Raw genomic sequence first — 25,676 nt, 5'->3', positions numbered from 1 at the left:
CCCATTCTGGTTTGATGGTTCTGAGATGGCTGATAAATCTAATATGAGATCTGTAGACTCTGTCACATGCAGGACAGGTGGTCTTGAAGGATTGGGTAGGTGTATAGTTTGGACGTTTGTGTGCTCCCCTGAAACCTTGAATCCGCCTCTGCATGTTCCCAACAAAATGTCTTGATGTATTCAGTGTCTTCCCAAATGAGCCTTCTCCTTTATGGTCAGTCACAAACCAGGGTCTCCCACGTGGCAGGTATATTTGACGTCTTCAAGGATGCTTTGAGGACATCCCTAAAGGGTTTCTGCTATACTCCTGGGAGTGTCTTGCTGTGACTGAGCTCTGAGTAGAGCAGTTGCTTCGGGTGTCGGGTGTTGGGTGTCAGGCATATAAATGACATGTCCCGCCCAGGGGAGCTGGTTTTGAGTGACTAGCGCCTCGACGCTAGGCATACGAAAAATGAATTAGGAGCAGGAACAGGCCATTTGGCATGTTGAGCCTGCTCCGCCATTCAATCAGCTCATGGCTGATCTGACCGTGGCCCCAACTCCACATTCCTATATATCCCCGATAACATTTGACTCCCTTGTTAGTCAACGATCTATCCACCTCTGCCTTAAAATATTCAGTGACCCTGCCTCTACCACTATCTGGGGAAGAGAGTTCCAAAGACGCATTTATATCCTTTCCTAAATAAGGAGACCAGAACTGTACACAGCAAGTTGGCTTGGGAGAGGATGCCGCTGTTTGAGCCCCTTTCTTTCCATTTGATTTGGAGTATCTTGCGAAGACATTGCAGATGACACTTTTCCAGTGCTTTGAGGTGTCTGCTGTAGGTTGTCCAAGTCTCTGAAGCATAAAGGTGCGTGGGGATCACTGCTGCCCAGTAAACCATGACCTTAGTCTCAGGTTTGAGATCTTTGTCCTCAAATACTAATTCTACAGTTGGCCGAAGGCTGAGCTAGAAAATTGAGAGGAAGCTCCCAAATCCAGAAAATAGCCCACATTTTCCAGGACCTTTCCACTGATCTTAATTGATTGGGGGAGGTATTGGGCTGTCGGAGCTACTTGGAAGAGCATCTTAGTTGTCCGGGTGTTTAGCGAAAGGCCCATTTCCTCATATGCTTTGGAGAAGGAGTTGACAATGACCTGGAGCTCAGTTTGAGTGAGCACACACACAAGTGTCATCTGCATACTGAAGTTCTATGTCTGAAGTTGAAATGGCTTTGGATTGTAGGCGTCATGGGTTGAACAGTTTTCCATTTGTTCTGTCTATTATCTCTGTGCCTGTGGATAACTTGGTGGTGGTGAGGTGCAGAATTGCAGCGAGAAAAATGGAAGTCTTTGACTCAGACGCCTTTTAACTCCATTCCTGAATACCCAGTCCGGCATGGTATCAGCGCGACCTCAGTACAGAGCAAAGTTGAAAAAGCCATTGAGCAGCTGAAAAACAACAAAGCCTCTGGAGCAGATGAAATCCCTGCTGAAATTCTGAAATACGATGGAGATACACTCCTGGCACTGCCCACACAACCTCATATCCCTCACCTGGGATCTCAGGGACACTGTGATTATGACTATATTCAAGAAGGGAGACAATTCTGATAGCAATAACTACAGAGGAGTCTCCCTACTGTTTGCCACTGGGAGGATCTTTGCATGGATCTTCCTCATCCATCTATTCCCTGTAGACGGGGAGCTCCTTCCAGAGTTGTGTTGTGGTTTTCACCCATCAAAAGGCACCACAGACATTCACTGCACCACGAATTCAAGAAAAGTGTAAGGAACAGTGCCAACCACTCACTGTACGCAGTCTTTTTCAACCTCATGAAAGCCTTTGACTGTGTCAACCATGAAGGCTTATGTATGCTCCTCAAATCTGGCTGCCTTCAGAAATTTGTCACCATCCTTCACGATGACTTGCAAGCCCTGATCTGCATCAACGAAACCACCACGGACTCTATCTCAGTGAAAACTGGGGTCAAACCAGGCTGTGTCATTGCCCCAAATCTCTTCTCCATTTCCCTCACTGCTGGAATGTACTTCAGCCTAGCAGAGTGAATCTTTGGCCAGGAACCATATAGCTAAAACTGAGAAGCCTGTAAAACCAGTAGGTCAGGCACAGGCTCACCAGAGAACAGAAGGTGTGGGGAAGGACTGTAAATTGATTAAATTTAAAATGTAAACATCAGTTCCGATCAGTATCATAGCAGCTGAGTCTTAGTGTGTCCAGTGTCCTGATGTCCAAAAAAGTCAGGAATTTGAAAGCCAAATTTGAGAAAATATGTTGTGATCAGTGAGGAAAGCAGAGAGTGAACATGATCGGGAGGAGTGAATGAACCCCACATCCTGTAATCAGAAACCTATATCTTTATATATACTGTGAACAGGAACATGCTGCAGGATTAATGATCATCATTTTACTGGTTGCAGGTGTTGCCTAAAAAAACGCAAGAAGATTGCATGTATATAGCATCTTTCATAATTTCCAGATGTCCCGAAGTGTTTTACAGTGAATGAAGTATAGTCACTGATGTAGTGTGGAAAATGGAACAGCTGATTTTTGTACTGCAGAATCCCACAAATAACATTGATGTAGTGATCAGATAATCTGTTTTAGTGATGTTGATGTTGAGGAATAAATATTGCCCAGGACACCAGGGAGAAAGCCTTTCTGCTCCAAGACGTAGGTAGTGGCAGGGTAAGGAAAGTGAAGAAGATGTATTTGTACAACGCAGGCACAAGTTAGATACTTATACATAATGTTCACAAATGTAAATACACTCCCAATCATTTCATTTCTCCATGTATGCCTCCTTCTGATGAGCTATATTAATGTCAATCAGGTGTGAAACCTTGGTTCCTGCACACACTAACGGCAATTGTCGGAATCCTGGGCCTCTGTGCAGCGTGTAACCTTCTGACCACAGTGAGTGTTTCATTTCAGAGTCACTCACCAGATCAGTAATGCCTGCTCTTTAATGTAAAGTATAGTTGCTGCAAGAATCTCGTACCCAAGTGTTGCGGGGTCCCGTGATGTGCTGTGTTGGCCCTGCACCATTGAGGTGGAGGTGTCCCCCTATCTTGTCTGCCTTCTTGAGACATGGAGGTGTGGTGTTGAAGGGAACAGGTGATGATACTTGCAGAAGGCTCATGTACTCTGAAACTCCATATGCTCGCTGTCACTTAGCAGGGTTTCCAGGCTATGAGTCTCTTCACAGAGATTATGTGCACTGCTCTCAGCCAGGCAGGTGTCAAACGTTCCCAGATGAAATGTGATGAACTCAGCTCAAAGTGGGGAAATCTTGTCACCTTAAGTTGACGAAGCAATGGCACACTTGTGTGCAGGCGGTGAGATGTCCAACCTTGAATGCATGCAACTCTGAACTTGTGGCTATTGAGGGGAGAATGGTAGCTTCACAAAGTTGGTGGACAGCGATGTTTGTCCCATCGCCTTCACTCTCCAGCAGGTTACTGATGCAGTTTGCAAATGGTGATCTCTGAGGACCACATCAGCCTTTAAGCCTGCACTAAAATCACTCATTGTTGCTTCTCTCAATGTGCTGAGGACCAATGCAATAGTATCATGTGTGTGATGAGCCAGAACAGGGCTCCTCGTAAGCCAAGACGTGTACCTTTGAGGGCTTCATGTTGTCTTATCATTTTGGACTTTGCAAGGGCAAGGTCTGGCCACAAGGACACACTACTTGTATGTCAGAGGGGGCATCTAAATGGCATGCAGGTAAGTGTCTGGCCTCGTTGTTCTCAGGTGTGCTACCTCCATCCTTGCGTTGTGATCAATGAAAGTCTTCAACCTGAACTGAAACTACCGGATGAGTGTGCCGTTTCAGGGAGTATGCCACAGCTAGCCCATGATGGAGGAGACTGTCCAGGAGTGTCCTCACTGCACCTCATCATCCTCCTCCTGGAATCTTCTGGCAATGAGAGATTCACAAGAATGCCTGCCTATTCTGGCCAGTGCAATGCTGCCTTTGCTGCCTCCTCAGCTTCCAGGACCTTATCACTCTCATCCCCTTTGACTTCCTCCTCATCGGAAGAGACATGCAGCTCTTCCATCTCCTTATCAGCCAGGTCCTCCCCACTTTACACCACAGCAAGCCATGATGATGCATGAGACCCTCTGGGGACTATACTGGAGCACTCCGCCACATCTATCCAGCCATTGGAATCACATTTTCAGGATTCCTATGGTGTGTTCCACCAAAGTCTGGGTTGCGGCATGAGCCTTGTTATACCTTCTCTCAGCAGAAGTCTGAGGCTGCCACACGGGTGTCATCAGCCACGTCCTTTGTGGGTAGCCCTTGTCCCTGAGGAGCCAAACCTGCATCCTGTGTGGTCCCTGGAAAATGTCAGGAATCTGAGACCCCCTGAGGACGTAGAAGTCATGGACACTTCCAGGGCATCTTGTGCAAATGTGCATGATATGTTTGTTATGGTCGGAGATCAGCTGAACTTTGCGGGAATGGAAGCCTTTGTGGTTGAAGTACCGGACTGCTTGTTGCCAGGGAGATTTAAGAGCCACGTGAGTGCAGTTGATGGCACCCTGCACCTGTGGGAATCCAGAAATCTCAGAAAAGCCCAGTGCTCTTGTGTCCTGGTTTGCCTGATCTCTGTCGACGTTGACAAAATTGTGTGCCTTGGCAAAAATGGCGTCTGTGACCTCCTGGATGCATTTGCGGGTGGAGGCTTGCGAAATCTCACATAGGTCCCCAGTGGATCCATGGAAGGAACCACTGCCATGGAAGTTGAGTGCAGTGGTCACTTTCGCTTCCACTGGATGCCCTCCGACTCCCCGTGACGCCAAATCCTGCAAAAGGTGGTATATGTTCATGACCAGTTCCCTTGACGTGTGCAGGCGTCGGCGACACTAATTGGTGCTCATCTGCAGGTAGCACATGCGACACCTATAGAATCTGAGTCTAATGAGGCTCCTACGCGTGATGGCCTTTTGGGGATCATCCTCTGCGTCTGGAGAAGGTGCTGCTGGTCCTTGGTATGTATTTATGTATGTTCGTATATCTGTTCTGCTCCTCCCTTTGGTGAGCCAGGCACCTCCATCAAATTGTTCTCCTCCTTCTCTCCTGCCTATAAGCAATAATGCAGGCAGCAATAACATCAGGCTCCATCTTCATGATGGTCTCCTCACTGCAGTATTGATGAGAGAGATGCAAGAATAGCATCTGTTTCCGAAGGTCCGCTTTTAGTCAAGGCATTGCTTGTAATTGTAGCTTCAAGGCCCATTTATGCATGCCAGAGCGTCCTGGCCCCTGAAATAACGCCCAGTGGGAGGTGCACATGATGGTTGACCACAACGCCCACCCACCCCCTCAACCCACATGACTGCCAACAGCTTCAGCCACTTGACTGGATGTTCTGTTCTCATTTCAGGCGCTGGCATCATCCTAACCTGCACTCCAAGACTGAGTGGTTTGGTATGATCATTAGGGTGAATGTTCAGTGTCTACCTTGCAATAATTTAGGGGTTCGGAGCGTTCTCCTCTGTGAGTGCTCCATGGACACTTCTCCAAAGGGGGTCTTCAAGCTTGTCCAGTCACCCAATAGTTCTGCAGTTCCATTAGACTCTGTTGATTTTGAAGGCTGCGCACGAGAGGTTAAAACTAGAGGAGCAATTATTGCCACTTTGATGAATTGGTGTTGCTTGAATGGGCATAATCACTTCACTTGCCTGGCTCCATGCATGTCAATTGAGCTGATGCTAAACTGTCTCAGCTGTGGCGGTGGCCTCATTATTGAACTTATTTTCCAATTGGGTGACGGTTTACTTCCCCACTGCCCCCCTAGTCATGTGTTTGTGTACAACCTTCCCCACTCTTCGCTCCCAATGGAACCTTCGCCATGAAGCCCCTTCCCTTTATTGAGTGCAGCCTCGCCCCTTCCAGAATGGATCCCTTGCTCTGCAGCACAGTAAAAGCCAGCCCTGCCTTAACCCTGGTCTGGCCGCTGTGTACACTTGCCTGGGAGACCCCTATGAATCCACAGCGGCACTATCTTCGAAGCCTAGCACTGATCCCTGCGAGCACTGCGTTAAGTTGTGTGAACTAACCTAGGAGTTCCCTGCGAAGTCCAAGTTGCCAGCTGCATGTCATTTAAATGCTGTTGTAAAACATGTCATTCTGATTTCACGCCAACATAGAATTTAAATTCGATGTGGTGGGGGGTGTGATTCCAGTGAGTAGGAGCCATAACTAGATACAAAAATATGATAATGATATTTGCGACGTTTGGTTGGCAGAAACACAGCCCACCATCAACAGGGGGAGTGCACAATCGCTTCCTACTTTTACGTCGTCGGAAATTGTGCCTTGGGCCTTCTCGTGAGATTTTGCAATCGTGCCCAACATGATGCCCACCTCGATTGGGAGTGGAAAATCCTGGCTTATACCTAAATAGAAATTACAACGTTTAAATTATTCCTTGTTGCAAGTAGTACCTTGACTCAGTATCACTTTCAACTTTAAGGCAAAAAGATGTGGGTTCAAGCCCCACTCCAGGATTGGAATAAGTGACACTTTAGTGCAACACTCTGTGTCACAGGCACAGTAAGTGCTATCTTTTGAATGGAACATTAACTTGAGGCCACATCTGCCTTTTAGATGGATTTAAAAGATTCAAAGTGGATCTAGCATATGAAAGTTTCCTTCTTAAAATTGACAAGAGACATAATGGGAATCCTACATGAATTCCAGGGTATTGTTAGTAAACAAAGTAAATGTTAGTCCTGAATATATGTAGCCCAAGACCAACGTTCCTCCTTTTGAGGATCTGAAACATGTTTGCAAAGAATCTGATATGCAATCTTTAAAAGAAAACCTATATTCAAAAAGCCCTGACCATATGGGCATTGGTGAAAGAAATTCACACTGCAGTATTTAAGATTAAAGATATTGCTGTAACTGCAGTTACTATGCAAGTACTCACTTCCAGTGCAGGGCTAAATGATAAGCCAATTGATTTCAACTTTCAATGCTGGACTGATTTGCAATGCTGATCGCAATTGGCTGAAGAACTTGAAATATGTAAAAAGAAATATGGTTTTCTGTGCATGTTAGTGATTGGCAGTATTTAACGAGCAATGTCGCGAGGCAGCAGAAGTAACAATTACCTACTGACATCACATTGTAAACTACACAAACCAATGTGGTTTCTGAAGTTATTTAACAAGGTGTAAATGTGAAGCATAAGTTGCCAACCAGTCAAAACAACTGCACTTTCATCTTACAGTACAACCCATCACTAATTGCTGCTTTTAAGTAAGGAGAGAGCACACACATGCTCTCTCTTTCTATCCTCATTACTTGTGTCTCTCTGTCTGTTTTCTATTTCTCCCAGCCAACCAACCCAACTTTCTTAAAGTCTAGTGGTGTATGGAACCTCTCGCTTACAATTCCTTGATTTTAAAAAGTGCTTGAAATAACATGAGCTCTCCTGTTTGTAGCATTTGCTGATTCAAAGGTTACTAGATTTACAGAATTAACTTTATGGGAGTGATTCACTATTTGTGTGGGAAAATGGCAGAGGTAGATGAGCAGCAGGCTCGACAGGCCGAATAGCCTACTGCTCCTATTTCCTATGTTCCTTTCCTACTCTTCTGTCAATTATGGGATGGCCCTGCTCCAAGACTTGAGTCACCATTGCCCAACAATTGGCTACTCATGGAACTGCTGGTAGCCACACAACCCTCCATCAGTCCAGTTGCTAGAATCACAATTGTTACAGCATAGAAGGAGGTCATTTAGCCCATCGCGTCTGCTGCGGCTCTCCAAATGAACCTTTTAATGCCATTCCCCAGCTTTCTCCCTGTTAACCCTGCACATTCTTTCTATTCAGATAAAGGTCTAATTCCCTTTTGGATTCTTCGATTGAACCTGCCTCCTCCACGTTTTCAAGCAGCGCATTCAAATTCTAACAACTCGCTGTGTAAAAAAAAAAGTTTTTTTTCTCATATCACTTTTGCTTCTTTTGCCAATTACTTTAATTCTGTGCCCTGTGGGGAATGACTGTGCATTTTTTTTAAATATAAATATGTTTGAAGTCTCTTTCTTGGAATCACAGGAGGCCCCACAATTTCTATACTTAATTTTAAGTTGGATTCAAATCGTAAATAAACATTTAAGCTGGGTGGTGGGGGTGTGCAAAGCAACAGTCAACTTTTTAGGGGTGTGAGAGGGTTGTTGCCAACTGGTGTGTGCATAATTAAAGTGAAACCGGATTTGCACTACGGTGTCAGGAAAACAGAACGTCCCAAAGCGCTTTAAAGCAAATGAAGTACTTTATTTTTGAAATGTGGTCACTAGTGTAATGTCGGAATTAACAAAATATTATACATATTTTCTGCACAACAAAGTCTGGAAATCCTGTGAACATCTATTTGCTGGCCTGGCCCTTGCTGTTGCCCTCTGCAGTCAAACTTACGGGACTTTAAAGTGCTGCGGGTGTTGTCATTCGGTTTCCCTGTGTGGTGTTTGTGACCAGAGGAGGCAGTACGATGCCATTGGGTTGATCCCAAATCCCTGAGGAAGTAGCACCAGGAAAAGAAATAGAATTTCGTAGCTGATAATTGGCAACTTTTGCAACCGTTTTAAGGTGACGCGGTCAGGGAGCGGAGGGGAGCCAGAGATTCCTATTTGGGCGAATCTCATGTGGAATTTCCCATCCAGATGTTTAATGTTACCATTGCGACAGATCGTCCCATGCACAAAGATAACTCGGCCGCTAGCTTCTCTCCCAGCTCAGCAGCTGGAGCATCGAGATGTGTGCGGATATTTATCAGTTGCAACCCAGAAGGTAAATAATATGAATTATTTTTGTCTTAATCACTGGGTTTAAGTCTTTTCTTTTGTCTTAATTTTAAATATATTAGGCTCCCGATTTATATATCTGTTGATTCCAAGAGAAGCTTTTGATTCTTTTACGACGGGCTACAATGTTAACTTCCCTTCAGAGTTGTTCTCGGTTTGATTCAATCCTCCCTCAGACTGGGAGCATTGAGGATATCACCAGCAGGTGGCTTCAGGTGACTGTCAAAATAAAGAGAACCTGCACTGATAATAGCGCCTTTCACAGCCTCCAAACGCCCTAGAAGCTTTACAGTCAATTAAGTACTATTAAATGTAGTCACTTATAATGTAAGAAATGTGACCACTACTTTGTGCACATTACGGTTTCACAAAAAAACAACATATTTATAGTTCTGTTGAAGGGTCATGAGGACTCGAAACGTCAACTGTGCTCTTCTCCACCGATGCTGCCAGACCTGCTGAGTTTTTCCAGGTGTTTTTGTTTTTGTTGTGTAACATATTTATATAGCGCCTTTAACGTGATGGAAATGTCCTAAGGAGCTTCATAGGAACAATAAGATACAAAATATGACACCGAGATATTAGGTCAGACAACCAAAAGCTTGGTCTTAAGGAGTGTCTTAAAGGAAAAAAGAGGTAGGCAACTAGTGGCCACTAGTGGTGGAGCAATTAAAACCGGGGGGTGCTCAAGAGGACAGAATTAGATGAACACAGATACCTCGGAGGGTTGTGGAGGCTGGAGGAGATGACAAAGATTAGGGAGGGGTGAGGCCACTGAGGGATTTGAAAACATGGATGAGAATTTTAAAATCAAGAAATTGCTTGACAGGGAGACGGTGTAGCTCAATGAGTGCAGAGTTTTGGAGGAAAGCAATGTGATATTGATGTTGGTGAGTGATAATTAATGGCCAGGAGTGTAGAGTGGGGGTATTGAATAGAAGGCAAGGTTTTCCACATGTAAATTTCTTGGGTTAATTGTTTTTGTGAGAATGCAAACTACTTTAGGTAAATCAACTAGGTTTTATCAAACTACAAATCTTACAGTGTGTGGATGAAAATTGTTAAGTTTATATTGTCCTGTTGATTTTATTAAAATGCTCTTGATCATTTTAAGTATATTCTTGGAGGCTCAATCTGAACAGTCTGGCTTTGGTTATTAGAAGATGCAGACAATTTAAAATAAATACAGCTGAAATTGGGGTATGACTGGAAATGAAGTTTTCTTTCATGGGCTTAATGCATTAAAGTAAATATTCCTCTTGTTGAATTGTTGTGTTTATTATTACCCGAACAACAATCTGCTGGCAGCCTGAGGCATTTAAAGTCATTACTAGGGAAAAGTACAAGGATGGCTAGGTTAACTAGCCAAGTAATATTTTCTCCTTCCTCCGTGGGAGAAATTCTAGTCCTTGCACAGTGGCTACCTCAATGCTAGTAAAAGGAGCTAATAAGGAAACACAGGTGTAAATCCATTTTCAAACTCCTCTCTGACATAGCTGTCCAACCTGGGATCCTGCTAGCACACCAACCTGAGTGTCACCTACGAGCGTACGAAATAGGAGCAGAGGTATGCCATTCGGCCCCTCAAGTCTAGGCATCAAGCGCAATGTATTTAAATGTGGGCATAAATTAAGCTTTTAAGATAGACTTGACTTCACTCATTACATTGTGCCTTATTTTGTTTAACTATTTTTACATTTGTTTTTCAACCACTTTGCCCCTGTCTTCTGGAACTCCATCTGTCAGCATCTCTCCTCCTTCAAACGTGTCCTCAAAAACTACTGCCCCACCCCTCCACCTCACAATCCACCCCTAACTGTGCATTGCACAGTACTTTATTTTTGAACTGTGGTCACTACTGTAATGTTGGAATTAACAAAATATTATATATATTTTCTGTGCAACAAAGTCTGGAAATCCTGTGAACATCTCTTGCTGTTGCCCTCTGCAGTCAATCTTTCGGGACTTCAATGTGCTGCGGGTGTTGTCATTCGGTTTCCCTGTGTGGTGTTTGTGACCAGAGGAGGCAGTACGATGCCATCGGGTTGATCCCAAATCCCTGAGGAAGTAGCACCAGGAAAAGAAATGGAATTTCGTAGCTGATAATTGGCAACTTTTGCAACCGTTTTAAGGTGACGTGGTCAGGGATGGAGGGGAGCCAGAGATTCCTATTTGGGTGAATCTCGTGGAATTTCCCATCCAGATGTTTAATGTTACCGTTGCAACAGATCGTCCCATGCACAAAGATAACTCGGTCGCTAGTTTCTCTCCCAGCTCAGCAGCTGGAGCATCGAGTTGTGTGCGGATATTTATCAGATGCAACCCAGAAGGTAAATAATAATAACAATCCACCCCTAACTGTGCATTGCACACCTGTCTGCAAAGCTCCCTGAGATGTAATGCATGCTACAGGCATACGAGCAGTTGACTTTTGTGATTATTACTGCCAAGAAAATTGGGCTCACATCGAGACCCCATGAATATATTTAAAATGATCGAGAGCATTTTAATAATATTTCACTTTTTAAGAGTATACAGTATGTAACCATTATTGTCTCTATGCGTGGAATTTTCCGTGCCCGTTGACAGGGGGCGTGTTTGGTGGCGTGAATGGACAATATAGCGAGAAGGGTCAAAAATCGGTTTCATGACATCTTGAAACTAGATTGCAATCATCCACTCTGCCCGCCACTGTTGGGCCATGTTTCCAGCATTCGGACATTGGGGAACTTCATTGTAATAATCTGCTCATCATTATAACCCAGCTTGCCAGAATCATCTGAGCACATCAGCATGATTGCACGCAGACCTGTTTCACAACTGCATGTAAGCGACGTGCACCTGGCGAGCTGCACTACACTCGGGACTTCGAGGTTTGTTTGCCTACCTTGCATTGGGCAGCACTCGTGGTCATCAGCGCCAGGCTTCACAGGCAGCACCATATGACTTTTAGGGAGGCTCACAGGCAGGTCTCTACCTACCAGACCAGCCATAAAGCAATGGTGCAGGGCTAGAAATTTGGGGAAAGGGGAGAAGTGGCCTCAGGCAAGGGAAGATGCTGCAGTGTGAGGACTGTACTGGGGAAGGGGGTGTCCCAGGTGCATGTGGGGGCATGTTGTTATCTGTGCAAATGGCTTCAAGGTGGTTAGGGCTGAGGAGGCAGTCTCCAGAGGAGATGACACCTGATGATGTGAGGGTGTATGTGAAAGAGTGAGTGGTGATGTCCCTTGAGCTGGCAGTGAGTGAGATGCCAGTGAATTATTTTTTTCATTATTCATTCATGGGATGTGGGCTTCGCTGGCTGGGCCAGCATTTATTGCCCATTCCTAATTGCATTTCAGAAGGTGACGGTGAGCTGCCTTCTTGAACTGCTGCAGTCCACGTGGTGTAGGTACATCTACGGTGCTGTTAGGAAGGGGGTTCCAGGACTTTGACCTAGTGACAGTGAAGCAACGGCGATATATTTCCAAGTTAGGATGGTGAGTGACTTGGAGGGGAACTTCCAGGTGGTGGTGTTCCCATCTATCTGCTGCCCTTGTCCTTCTAGATGGTAGTGGTCATGGATTTGAAAGGTGCTGTAAAGGAGCCTTGGTAAATTCCTGCAGTGCATCTTGCAGATGGTACACACTGCTGCTACTGTGCATTGGTGGTGGAAAGAATGAATGTTTGTGAATGTGGTGCCAATCAAGCAGGCTGCTTTGTCTTGGACAGTGTCAAGCTTCTTGAGTGTTGTGGAAGCTGCACTCATCCAGGCAAATGGAGAGTATTCCATCACCCTCCTGACTTGTGCCTTGAAGATGGGGAGTCAGGAGGTGAGTTACTTGTCGCACGATTCCTAACCTCTGACCTGCTCTTGTAGCCACAGTATTTATATGACTAGTCCAGTTTAGTTTCTGGTCAATGGTAACCCCCCGGATGTTGATAGTGGGGGATTCAGTGATGGTAATGCCATTGAACATCAAGGGATGGTGGTTGGATTCTCTCTTGTTGGAGATGGTCATTGCCTGGCACTTGTGTGGCACGAATGTTACTTGCCACTTGTCAGCCCAAGCCTAGATATTGCCCAGCTCTTGCTGTATTTGGACATGGTCTGCTTCAGTATCTGAGGAGTTGCAAATGGTGCTGAACATTGTGCAATCATCAACAAACATCCCCACTTCTGACCTTATGATGGAAGGAAGGTCATTGATGAAGCAGCTGAAGATGGCTGGGCCTAGGACATTACCCTGAGGAACTCCTGCAGTGATGACTGACCTCCAACAACCACAACCATCTTCCTTTGTGCTAGGTATGACTCCATCCAGCAGAGAGTTTTCCCCCTGATTCCCATTGACTCCGGTTTTGCTAGGGCTCCTTGATGCCACACACTGTCAAATGCAGCCTTGATGTCAAGGGCAGTCACTCTCATCTCACCTCGGGAGTTCAGCTCTTTTGTCCATGTATGAACCAAGGCTGTAATGAGGTCAGGAGCTGAGTGGCCCTGGTGTAACCCAAACTGGGTGTCAGTGAGCAGGTTATTGCTAAGCAAGTGCCACTTGGTAGCACTGTTGATGACCCCTTCCATTACTTTACTGATGATGGAGAGTAGACTGATGGGGCGGTAATTGGCTGGGTTGGATTTGTCCTTTTTGCGCACAGGATTTACGTGGCAATTTTCCACATAGCTGGGTAGGTGCCAGTGTAGTAGCTAAACTGGAACAGCTTGGCCAGGGACACGGCAAGTCTGGAGCACAAGTGTTTAGTACTATTGCTGAAATATTATCAGGCCAATAGCCTTTGCAGTATCCAGTGCCTTCAGCCATTTCTTGATAACACGTGGAGTGAATTAAATTGGCTGAAGACTGGCATCTGTGATGCTGGGAATCTCCGGAGGAGGCCGAGATGGATCATCCACTTGGCTCTTCTAGCTGAAGATTGTAGCAAATGCCTTATCTTTTGTACTGATGTGCTGGGTTTCTCCATCATTGAGGATGGGGATATTTGTGGAGCCGCCTCCTCCAGTGAGTTGTTTAATTGTCCATCACCATTCACGACTGGATGTGGCAGGACTTCAGAGCTTAGATCTGATCCATTGGCTGTGGGATCACTTAGCTCTTGTCTATTACTCACTGCTTATGCTGTTTGGCACACAAGCACTCCTGCATTATAGCTTCACCAGGTTGACACCTCATTTTTAGGTATGCCCTGCTGGTGCTGCTCCTGGCATGCCTTCCTGCACGCTTCATTGAACCAGGGTTGATCCCCTGGCTTCTTGGTAATGGTAGAGTGGGGGATATGCAGGGCCATGTGGTTACAGATTGTGTTCAAGTACAATTCTGCTGCTGATGGCCCACAGCGCCTCATGGATGCCCAGTCTTGAGTTGCTAGATCTGTTCGAAATCTATCCAATTTAGCCACACAACGCAATGGGAGGTATCCTCAATGTGCAGGCTTCACATGACTGTGTGGTGATCACTCCTACTGATACTGTCATGGACAGATGCATCTGCAGCAGGCTGGTTGGTGAGAATGAGGTCAAACATGTTTTCCCTCTTGTTGGTTCCCTCACCTCCTGCTGCAGATCCAGTCTAGCAGCTATGTCCTTTATGTCAGTACTGGTGTCTGGGACATTATCTGTAAAGTATGATTCTGTGAGGATGACTATGTTGCTTGACTAGTCTGTGAGACAGCTCTCCCAATTTTGGCACTAACCCCCAGATGTTAGTGAAGAGAACTTTGTAGGGTTGACAGGGCTGAGATTGCCGTTATCGTTTCCGGTACCTAGGTCGATGCCAGGTGGTCCATCCGGTTTCATTCCTTTTTTGTGACTTTGTAGCGGCTTGTTACAACTGAGTGGCTTGCTAGGCCACATTCTGTGGGTGTGGAGTCACGTGTAGGCCAAACCAGATAAGGATGACAGATTTCCTTCTCTAAAGGGCATTAGTGAACCAGATGAGTTTTTACAACAATCGACAATGGTTTCATGGTCATCATCAGACTTTTAATTCCAGATTTTTATTGAATTCAAAATTCCACCATCTGCCGTGGCGGAATTTGAACCCAGGTCCCCAGAGCATTACCCTGGGTCTCTGAATCACAGCGACAATACCACTACGCCATCGCCTCCCATGTGTGATGGGCTTGAGTGTGAGAGTTTAGAATGATGAGATGGTTGCCACACCCTGGCAGCACAGATGAGATCATTCATACTCTTTCTGCATTGGATGGCCAACCTCTTCTGTGTAGCATTGGCACTGATCACCACTGCCATCGCCTACCAAGCCAGAGTGGTGAGATTCCTGGACCTCCTGTGGCCAGAGAGGGGATAGAGGACATCATAGCGGGCCTAAACGGCATCCAAAGGCACTCAAGGGATGCACCACTTAACCAGGAGGCTGCCTGGTTGCCTTTCAGAACCATGTCTTCTGTGCAGCAGTCCTGGGCTGGAAGCACTGAGAGGTGTGTGTGCGGCTGCACTTTAAATATGGTGCCCAGCTTGAGGAAGCAGCGAGGTGACGGCGTGGCAGGAAAATGAGAACCTGCCAGCCATCGAGATGGCTTGTCTCCCGGGAATGTATGAATAATGAGGCGGGATTGGGATGATACGGTGTGAAAAGTCGCCATTCTGGCCGGTGGGTAAAACATTCTTTTTCCTGCCCGCTACCGCACTTAGTGCTAATCTGGGATGATTCCACCCTATGTGTCTATTGTGGACATAGTGGACAGAATCTTACCGCTTTCGAAAATATTCATCTGTTGGTGATAAAAGTGAGTCCTGTCCCTAATGATCTGCGAGTCCTGACTGCCTGTGAGATCTTCCTGAAGGCAGCCTCTTAATGGGCAATCTCCTGGAGCCCTATCCAATTAAGGATGTCAGGTGGGTTCCTGACACTGCAGGTCCGGCCACACAGCCTACAGCATTGGAAGGCTGGCAGCCCCGCCAGTAGGAGTGGCCATTGCTCAGGTAGAAAGGAGAGCTTGAATGCTTCCTCTGAAGCATACAACAAAATTACAAATGATGAGGGCTGAAGCTGGTAGGCCCCTCAGATCAGAGAGGAAATCCCTCCGGTGGATTTGTTCGGGCACGTGTGTAGCCTTTCCTCCCCCAACCGCCCAGCCCCGTCATTGGGACATGGACCATCCGGCTCTTTTAGCTGCCAGGAGACCGCCTCCATGGAACTTCTGGGCTCAGCACTTAGCGAGTGGCCAGCCCACCACCAGGATCATCCCGACGGAGTCCTCCCTATCTCCCTGATTTATCCTCAATTGGTATTTATTGACCACCCGCCACTGCCGGATCGGTAGCCCCATCCGTTGATTACTCCAGTAAGATTGACTGGGGTGGGAATGTGCTGGGCCACTGATCCAACATCAGTCTTTCCTATTTCCTTCCAGTTCTGCCTCCAAACCCGCCTCCGCATGGGTCTAATTCTGCCTGGTGTCTGCAAGAGGTAGATTGGTGAAGACATTGTCAAGTAGGCTACTTGATACAAGTTTTTGCACAGGACATGGTGGCACAAACTAACAGAATTGCTGTATAGTACTTGGAGCTCTGACCTATTTCATATCATGTGTACCAGAATGAACAATCATAAGGCTTTAATACTGGGTGATAATGTAAGAATTATATACCTTCATTGTTGACACCCAGCCTGTTTTTGATGCTTTCACACACCTTTGTTAGGATACAGAGACAGTTTAAATGAGTTATATTGATATTTGTAGGTGTTTGGAATGAGTTTTAGCTTTAAACTTTAGTTTTGATTCGTATTTCTATATCTGTGTGTTAAGAAAGGTCAAATTGAGTTTTAGTTTTGCTTTAAAAAGTGCTTGCATTTCTAATGAGAGTTTACGACTTAAGTTAAACAAACAGGAATAGAATGATTGGACTGTTGCCTAACAACAGGGGGCCAGAGAGGCAGGTCCCTCCCAAAGGCACACAGAGAAAAGCTAGAAACAGTAGGTTTGTTTTGGAAGCTGTTGGAGTTCAGCAGGTTTTGAAGATAGCTGCCAGGCAGGAGCAGCCTAGAAGGGGCAGATAGCCAATCCCAAGCTAAAATTGGTTGAAAGTACCTGCCAGATAGAGACTGGAACCAGAGGGACAGATAGCCAGTCCCAAGCTAAAGAAAAACCCCAAAATCCAGAGGAGTGGAATAGGAGAAAATCCCAAGGAGACCTTCTAGTCAAAGGAAGGGCAGGAACCTGGAAAAGATTCTGTTAAGTGAAGTTAAGAGTGAGGGGCAGAGAGAAAGGCTCCAAACTTAAGAGTTAAAGAGACAAAAGCTGCAGAAAGTGAATTTAAAACGAGGACAGCTTGGAAGGGGGAAGAAAATCCACACAGACAGCTGAAGGTCTGTAACTCTTTGCTATGGGCATGTGAAGCTGTGGTACTGTTGATGGTTGAGTTGATGAGAGAGGGTACGTGGAAGACAGCTTGAATGCATGTGGTGACCCAGGGAAGAGGAACATTGGAAGGAGAGTTCAAAATCCTGGAGGTGAACCCTTGCGGAAGGTGTCTGAGAGAAAGCGTCAGTTTGGGAGAAGATTCCAAGGCGAGTTCTTGGAGAATGGAGATTGTGAAAGATGGAGTGTAGTGAGACTGGTTGGCTCATGGTGTGACAAGCATCTACGGGGAGTTGAGGAGAGTTCCATAACATTTACTTGAAGTGGCATCTGTCACATGGTTTCGGAGCAAGGTGTGCCTGACCACAGGGTGCCTGTTGGTACACAGACTCTGTACTTACTGTGGACATTAGAGTATAAGATAGATTTTGTAATTTGTGGTATCCTTACAAATCTGTATATATCTGTAAAGGTATTGTTGTGGGTGAAGGAGTATTGTAATATAGTTCATCTTTTCTTGTTTAATAAATGTTTAATGTTTTGTTAAAAGTTCATCAGCTGACTCCTGTAACTCTGTTCAGTTGGTACTCTCCACGTATCTTAAAAAACAAATAAAAGTTAGGATCTACCAAGTTCGGTTCCACCCTAGGATCAGGCTTTTCCAGGGGTAATCTCTGCTCTGATGGTGTTGACTCACACTGGCACTTACTGCCTCCCCCAGGTAGCTGCTCTCTTCATGGATGAACCTGGAAGGTGAGAATCTGGGGGCTGTCTATATGTAGTGGAGGAAATTAGAACCAAGCCTGATTCCATTTTCACATTACATCCAGAACTCTATATTTCCCAACAGGAGTAGAGATGGTTGTTTCCACCCCTTGCCTTCCCTTTGGTTCAGTGCTATGCTGCACAGTGGATTTATTCAGTGAGCTGTCACAGAAAGCCCCACATTTCATTCCTGTTGGTTTAATTGTCTTTCTTTAAAAAAAAATTGGGTCAGTTCTAATTTCTTTCCTGTTTTCTTCTTGCTCATCTTGATGGAACTCATAACTTCCAGTTTTCATCAGTTGCATGCTTTAATATTCTGGTACCATTACATTTCATAAATAATGTTCCAGTCTAAATGTCACTGATGCTGACACCCACACACATTTTGTTGCTGTTTTATTCAATCTACCATTTTTCAGACACAGAAGCTGAGAGAAAGGCATTGCAGGAACGTGTGTATCCAAAACTGCGAGAATACTGCAGATACAAACATGGACTGGAGTTCCAGGTAATCAGCAAAAACTACCTGGGGAGCTTTAATAAAGGAAGGAGACAGAAAGACTTGCATTTATATAGCAACTTGAATTACCTCAGAACAACCCAAAGAGCTCTACAGCCAATAAAATACTTTTGAAACATGGTCTCTGTTGTTATGTCAGAAGCACGGCAGCCAAATAGCGCACAGCAAGCTCCCAAAAACAGCAATAAAACAAACAACCAGGTAGTCTGATTTTAGCGATCCAAATAGATTGAATCCAATCCTTTTATCATTCTGCATTTATATCCAATCTAATCAATGTTTCTCTAAAGTATATTACTCCAACTCATCTTGGTCCTTTGCTGCAACTTTCTCAAGATCCTTTACTATGTGCTGGGACTAAAACTAGAAACAATACTTCAAGCACGGACGATCAAAACCCTTTTCTCTATTTTAAACGCGGGGGCCCAAATAAAATACAACCTAAAACTCTATTGCCTTCCATGTAGTCACCTCACATTGCCTGTGCACCTACTGAGTTCTCCCAGTGAAACCAAATAAAGAAGTACTCAGCAGACAAAAAAATAATTGCCCCCAGATCACTTTCTTGATTCACTATCCTTAGGATGAAGCTCTGTATGATATAAACCTGCCCGCCAGAGTTTCAACAACAACTTAAATTAATGTAGCGCCTTTAATGTAATGAAATGTCCCGAGGCTTCACAGTAGCTTTATGAAACAATGTATGGCACTGAATCACATAAGGAGATGTTAGGACAGATGACCAAAAGCTTAGTCAAAGAGGGAGGTTCAAGCAGTGACTTAAAGTTGGAAAGTGAGATGGAGAGACAGAGAGATGTAGGGATTGACTTCCAGAGCTTGGGTACTAGACAGTCGAAGGCATGGCCACCAATGGTGGAACAATTAAAATCAGGGATGCTCAATAGGCAAGAGTCAGAGCAGCACAGATATCTTAAGGGTTTTGAGGCCAGGGTTGAGGGAGGGGCAAGGCCATAGAGGGATTTGAAAACAAGCATGAGAACTTGAGTCAAGCCATTGCTTGACTGGGAATCAATATAGATCAGCGAGAACAGGGGTAATAGAGGAACAGAATTTGGTGTGAGTTAAAACACAGGCAGCAGAGTTTTAGATGGCCTCAAGTTTACAGAGGATAGAATGTGGGAGACCAGCCAGGAGTGCGTTGGATTAGTCAAATTTGGCTGTAACAACAACTTGGATAGCAGCAGATACGCTGAGACAGGGGTGAAGTTGAACAATGTTATGGAGGTAACATCGACAATACCTAAGCTCTCTATCTCTCTTGACCCTTTCACCGCCTGTGCTGTGAGACAGCTTGTCTGACATTCAGAGCTGAATTTTATGGCCCCTCCCACCGGCGGGATCTTCTGGTCCTGCAAAAGTCGATAGAGTTTTGAACGGCTCGTCGTATTTTCCGGCTCCCGCAGCATGGTCTAAAATTCCACCCTCAGTCTCACATGCGTAGCAACATCCTCCCTTAAACATTGGATGACCAAAGCCATCCTTCTTCCACCTTCTTCAGGCCCTGCCCAAACTCAATACCTTTGGCACTAATTTGATCCTGGCCTTATCAAACCCCAAATCCATTTTCTCTCTGTCACAAAGACTGCCTACTTCCACTTCTACAACGTCAGCTGCATCCAATCCCTGCCTCAGTTGCAGCTGCAACTCTCACCCATGCCTCCTGTCATCTCCAGATTCTACAATTCCTATGCTCTCCTGGTCAGCCTTCATGCACTTTAAACTTCAGGACATCCGACACTATGTGCTATGTTTATGTCTTTAAGAATAGGGTCAGCTTTGATGATGATAAACTTTACAATAGAATCGGCTGCCAATACTTAGGATGAATTTTAACCCCAAGATTGTTTGGTTGGAGCCATGCCTGATGTTGCAATTTTAAAAATATGAAACCCGACTCCACCCATCCACTTCCAGTTTTAATGGAGATGGGACAAGGGCAGGCAGCCAATATGCTCCCAGGAGGTGGGTTGGCAATTTAAATATTTTAATGCAGTTGGTGGCCTCTGATTTAACCTGTTATGCAGCTATTTTTTGAAACCCAGCAGCTGAAAAGAGGTAAGGACAATTTCAGGGAGAAGGTAAAGTTCCCTTAAGGCACTGCTTGTGGGTGAGGAGGAGAGTTGGATGAGAGTAGACTTCTTTCCCCCAGCCCACTCTGTAAGCTCCTCTCCATTACCAGGACCCCTGGGAATTAAGCACCATTTCTAGGGGAGATGGTGGTGTAGTGGTAATGTCACTGGACTAGTAATCCAGAGGCTCAGGGTAATGCTCTGGAGACCCAGGTTCAAATCCTCCACAGTGGCTGGTGAAACTTAAATTCAATTAATAATTCTGGAATTGAAAGGTAGGCCAGAATTTTCCCGTCAGCGATTTGGGGGCGGGGCCCGTTCGCCGACAGCAAAGTGACATGGGATGACGTTGGGAGGAACCCCCGATGTCATCCCGGTCCCTTTAAATTTTTAGGAAGGCGGGAGGACAGCAAAATCAGCTGTCCACCCGCCGATTTGTCAATGGCCAATTGAGGCCATTGACAGGGTCGTTAAGATAATTAAAGATCCTGCCCGTCCAAGCTTAAGGCTGGTGGGCAGGCCAGGAGCCCCAGCGGGCTCCTGATAATACATGAAACCCCATCCACTGGCGGGATGAGGTTTCATGTTCGTTTTTAAAAACTTTAATAAAGTTTATGTGAGATTTATTAACATGTCCCATTGTCACATGAGGGGGACATATTAATAATTTTTTTATTTTTATATTTTTCATGATTTTTAAATTATCACTAATCTCTCTGAGACAGCACTTAGTCTCAGGGAGCAGTGCGCTCTTTTGTGTGCGCATGCGTGAAAAAGCGCACTTTGACAGATGGGGAATCCCCCCCCCAGACAGGAAGCACATAGCGCTTCCTGTCAGGCAGGCCGCTGGGCGGGCCTTAATTGGCCCGCCTACTCAAAATGGTGGCGGGCCCCGTTTTGGCAGTGGAATTCAGCTGCCCGCCCGCCGCCGAGCCGGTGGGGCCTGCCCGCCAACTGAGGGCAAAATTCTGCCCGCAGTCTCAGCATTGATTGTCATAAAAACCCATCTGGTTCACTAATGTCCTTTGCTTGGTCTGGCTTACATGGGTCTCCAGACATGGTTGGCTCTTAACTGCCTTCTGAAATGGCCTAGCAAGCCAAAAGGGATGGGCAAAAAATGCTGGCCTTGCCTGTGATACCAACATCCTACAAAATGAATTTTAAAAATCCTCCCCCCCACCCCCACCAAAAACCCAATGGTAAGGAATCAGACTCCTGTCCATAGTCTTGGATTAGACTGGAATGCTCTCCACCCAGATGGAAGCCAAGCCTGTCAATCGGGCTGATTTTCCACAGGGAACCTGTCATTGACAAAGTTAAAACTCCACAGTTTGTGGAGAAAGCCATATTTTTGGGTTTCCCATCCGAAACTCAGCAACTCCCGGCCCCAGCCCCCATCCTACATAACTTGCTCCTGTCAATACCCAGGGCTTACTGTTTAGGCATTCACATGTAGAACAGCCACTTGGTTGGGTAGAAAACAACTGATATCTTTGGAACCACACCCTGGCTAAGGTTGGTGCCTTGAGGAAGAAGAAAATTTGGGAATTTAAGTAAGTAGTTTTCCCGTGTCTCTGCCAAGTTGGTGTGCTGTGCCTAATTCTCTGAGAGATGTCTTGGGCATGCATGTCTGACAGCAAATCAATAAGGCAACTGTCTGCATTTCACTGTGTGTCAAATTCACAGGCAATCGATGCTTATATGGGAGTGGATCCAGATGATGTCCATGATTCTGATGTCCGGAAGCTCCGGATGAAGCTGTTGGATGAATGTTTAAAGTTTTCTGCTGGGCCCTGTTTTGTGGTGAGTAATCGGAATATCAAGCAGACACAAAATAAATAAATAATCAGACAATGACTATGCAGCCTGACAATGGAAATAGATGGTTAAAGCTGCATTTTTCTATTTACAAATTTGCTCCAATGATGTTTGCTGCTGTAGTAATGCCATTTTACATGGCAGGACATGCATGTGCTTAGTCATTGCTGGCAATGATATATCTGTACTGCAGGTACATGCAGTGCAGCCACTTGACTTGCCTGCCGTCCTATTTCTTTCGTTGGTAATGATTTGCACCAGAAATTTATGATTAAACGAATCACAGAGTTCTTTTGTACACAGATAAAGCCTGGCAGAAAGGCTATCACATCCCGTGGTAGAAATAAGTGAGGATTGCTCTTTCAAACAAAAAGAGAAGGGGCTTTCATTGTTAGGTCATTGGTGAATCCAAGTGCAGGCTCTCCACATTTGTATTGTTGAAGTGGCTCCCTTACCCTGTTGGCAGAATTGTGAACATATGTTCACAATTCTGCCACTGTAAACACAATTTTTTGCACGGACACCACTGTCCCGTGACATGCACCAAAGACATTTAATTACCTAAATACACAGTAAAATATCCCAAAGCACCCCACAAGAGTATTGATGAAATAAAAATTTACCACCGCCCCCCCCCCACCACTAATTAGAGCAGATGACCAAAAGCCTGATCAAAGAGGTTGATTTTAAGGAGCATCTTATAAGGATAATCGAGGGGTGGAGAGCTTTAGGGAAGGAATTCCAGAGATTAGAAGTCCCCATCAGTCAGTCTCAATGAGATCTGACTGGCATTTGACTATAGGATCCTGATACCAACAGCAAGCATCTTGTGTAATATTAGAACAAATCCTTATAAACTCACTACAGAGTGAATAGTAAAGGATAATTCTTCAATAATATGGAGGAAAGGCCCCATTCTGCCTTGTTCAGCCTTTATCCTTGATTATTATGTTCTTTCTAATTAAAGGGGAAGGAAAGTTTGTGGTTCAAGTATAACCCATTGACTTTCTTTAATAAATCACAATATTTTAAAAGTCTTTCTTGATGCTCAGCTGATTGCAATTTTCTCTCAGATCCCAATCTGGGCTGGAGTCACAATGTCCAATGTAATCGAGAGAGCTACCCTGAGACATATGGGTGCCTCCCTATCACTGATGTCAGTGGTGGGGCCTACAGGTAGGACATGGTGAGCCACCATTTTGGTGAGCAGTTTGACATTTAAAAAGAAAGTCGAGGTTTATTTTTTAAGACTACTTATTACATAGGTAATAATCTCCTTCCATTTTAAGCATTAGGCAGTAATCAGAAATTGATCTTTTTGCAATGAAATGGTGTTTTATGATAAATTGAACATAAGTCCAATAGAATATACATGCCTTAAAGTTGATTTATTTGACATTAATTCAGGAGCTTTTCTCCCAGTGGATAAGTTTAATGCACAAGGCTGGCAGTGATTTGATGCTAACTGGTAAGAATGGGAATCGGGGGGGAAACCCTCTGCTGGTTGGAGTCATACCCAGCACAAAGGAAGATGGTTGTGGTTGTTGGAGGTCAATCGTCTCAGTTCCAGGACATCACTGCAGTAGTTCCTCAGGGTAGTGTCCTAGGCCCAACCATCTTCATCTGCTTCACCAATTACCTTCCTTCCATCATAAAGTCAGAAGTAGGGATGCTTCTTAATGATTGCACAATGTTCAGGACCATTTGTGACTTCTCAGATACTGAAGCAGTCCATGTCCAAATGCAGCAAGACCTGGACAATATCCAGGCTTGGGCTAACAAGTGGCAAGTAACATTCGCGCCACACAATTGTCAAGCAATGACCACCTCCAACAAGAGAGAATCTAACCATCGCCACTTGACATTCAACAGCATTACCATCACTGAATCCCCCACTGTCAACATCCTGGGGGTTGCCATTGACTAGAAACTGAACTGGACTAGCCACATAAACACTGTGGCTACAAGAGCAGGTCAGAGGCTAGGAATCCTGTGGCGAGTAACTCACCTCCTGATTTCCCAAAGCCTGTCCACCATCTACAAGGCACAAGTCATGAGTGTGATGGAATACTATCGACTAGCCTGGATGAGTGCAGTTCCAACAACACTTAAGAAGCTTGACACCATCCAGGACAAAGCAGCCTGCTTGATTGGCACCCCATCCACAAACATTCACTCCCTCCACCACCAATGAACAGTGGCAGCAGTGTGTACCATCTACAAGATGCACTGCAGAAACTTACCAAAGCTCCTTAGGCAGCACCTTCCAAACCCTTGACTTCTACCATCTAGAAGGACAAGGGCAGCAGTTACATGGGAACACCACCACCTGGAAGTTCCCCTCCAAGCCACTTACCATCCTGACTTGGAAATATATCGCCATTCCTTCACTGTCATTGGGTCAAAATCCTGGAACTCCCTTCCTAACAGCAATGTGGGTGGCTACGCCACAGGGACTGCAGCAGTTCAAGAAGGCAGCTCACCCCCACCTTCTCCAGGGCAGTTAGGGATGGGCAATAAATGCTGGCCCAGCCAGCAATGCCCAAATCCCATACATGAATTTTTAAAAATTGGGTAAGAGACAAGAGTGAGATCAGCAGAGTCAGTGCGAGAAATGGAAAATCCGTAATGGATATAGAAGACTGTATGTGGCTGCCAAGCTTCCATCTGATCACAAAAGAATTCTTCTGAGGATTGTGGTTCAGTTGCATTGTGCAGCAGTGTAATGAAGAGAATATCTGCAACAGGAACTGACCTATGTTGAAGTATACAGATGCACTGTTTGTACATAAACTCAGTTTACCAAGAAAAAAGTTGCATAAAAGCACTGTCCATTCAAATAACAAACTTCAAAGCGTACTAATCCTGCCTGCAAGTTTTACAACCCTGTGTAAAAAAATGAAGATTTAGGTGCTTCAATAGAATTTAATTTCCTTTATAATGCATTATTTACTTAAAGCTTAGTGCACTATTCTATTAAGTTATGTTACCTTTGAGTCATTGGCTACATACTGAAAGAAATTAATAAGCCTGTACTAGCACAAAAGCAAAATACACATGCTGGAAATCTGAAATATAAACAGAAAATGCTTGAAATATTCAGCAGGCCAGATAGCATTAGTGGAGAGAAACAGAGTTAACGTTTCAGGTTGTGATGACCACAGACTTTCATTCCCCTTTCTAATGAAGGGTCACCATGACCTGAAATGTTAACTCTGTTTCTCTCTACAGATGCGGTCTGCCCTGCTGAGTATTTCCAGCATTTTCTGTTTTCATTTTTGCAAGGCCTACACTGAGGCCTTGAGAGTGAGCTTTGACTCAGTTGTAGT

General features: G+C 45.1%; 1 protein-coding gene across 1 annotated transcript in view; it reads left to right on the top strand.

Annotated features, from left to right (window-relative positions):
• Positions 1-8,541: 8,541 nt before the first annotated feature.
• Positions 8,542-25,676, top strand: part of LOC144682662 (NACHT and WD repeat domain-containing protein 2) — a 46,027-nt gene continuing 28,892 nt past the window's right edge. The window contains exons 1-3 of the mRNA XM_078545223.1: positions 8,542-8,818; positions 18,339-18,427; positions 22,216-22,332. Coding sequence (XP_078401349.1) covers positions 8,692-8,818; positions 18,339-18,427; positions 22,216-22,332 — 333 coding nt within the window. The 5' untranslated portion in view covers positions 8,542-8,691. The remainder of the gene's footprint in view (positions 8,819-18,338; positions 18,428-22,215; positions 22,333-25,676) is intronic.

Source organism: Cetorhinus maximus, chromosome 7 (assembly GCF_964194155.1).
Source record: "Cetorhinus maximus chromosome 7, sCetMax3.hap1.1, whole genome shotgun sequence".
Taxonomy (NCBI): domain Eukaryota; kingdom Metazoa; phylum Chordata; class Chondrichthyes; order Lamniformes; family Cetorhinidae; genus Cetorhinus; species Cetorhinus maximus.
The sequence above is the reverse complement of the archived record's forward strand: the minus strand, read 5'-3'. Positions and strand labels throughout refer to the sequence as shown.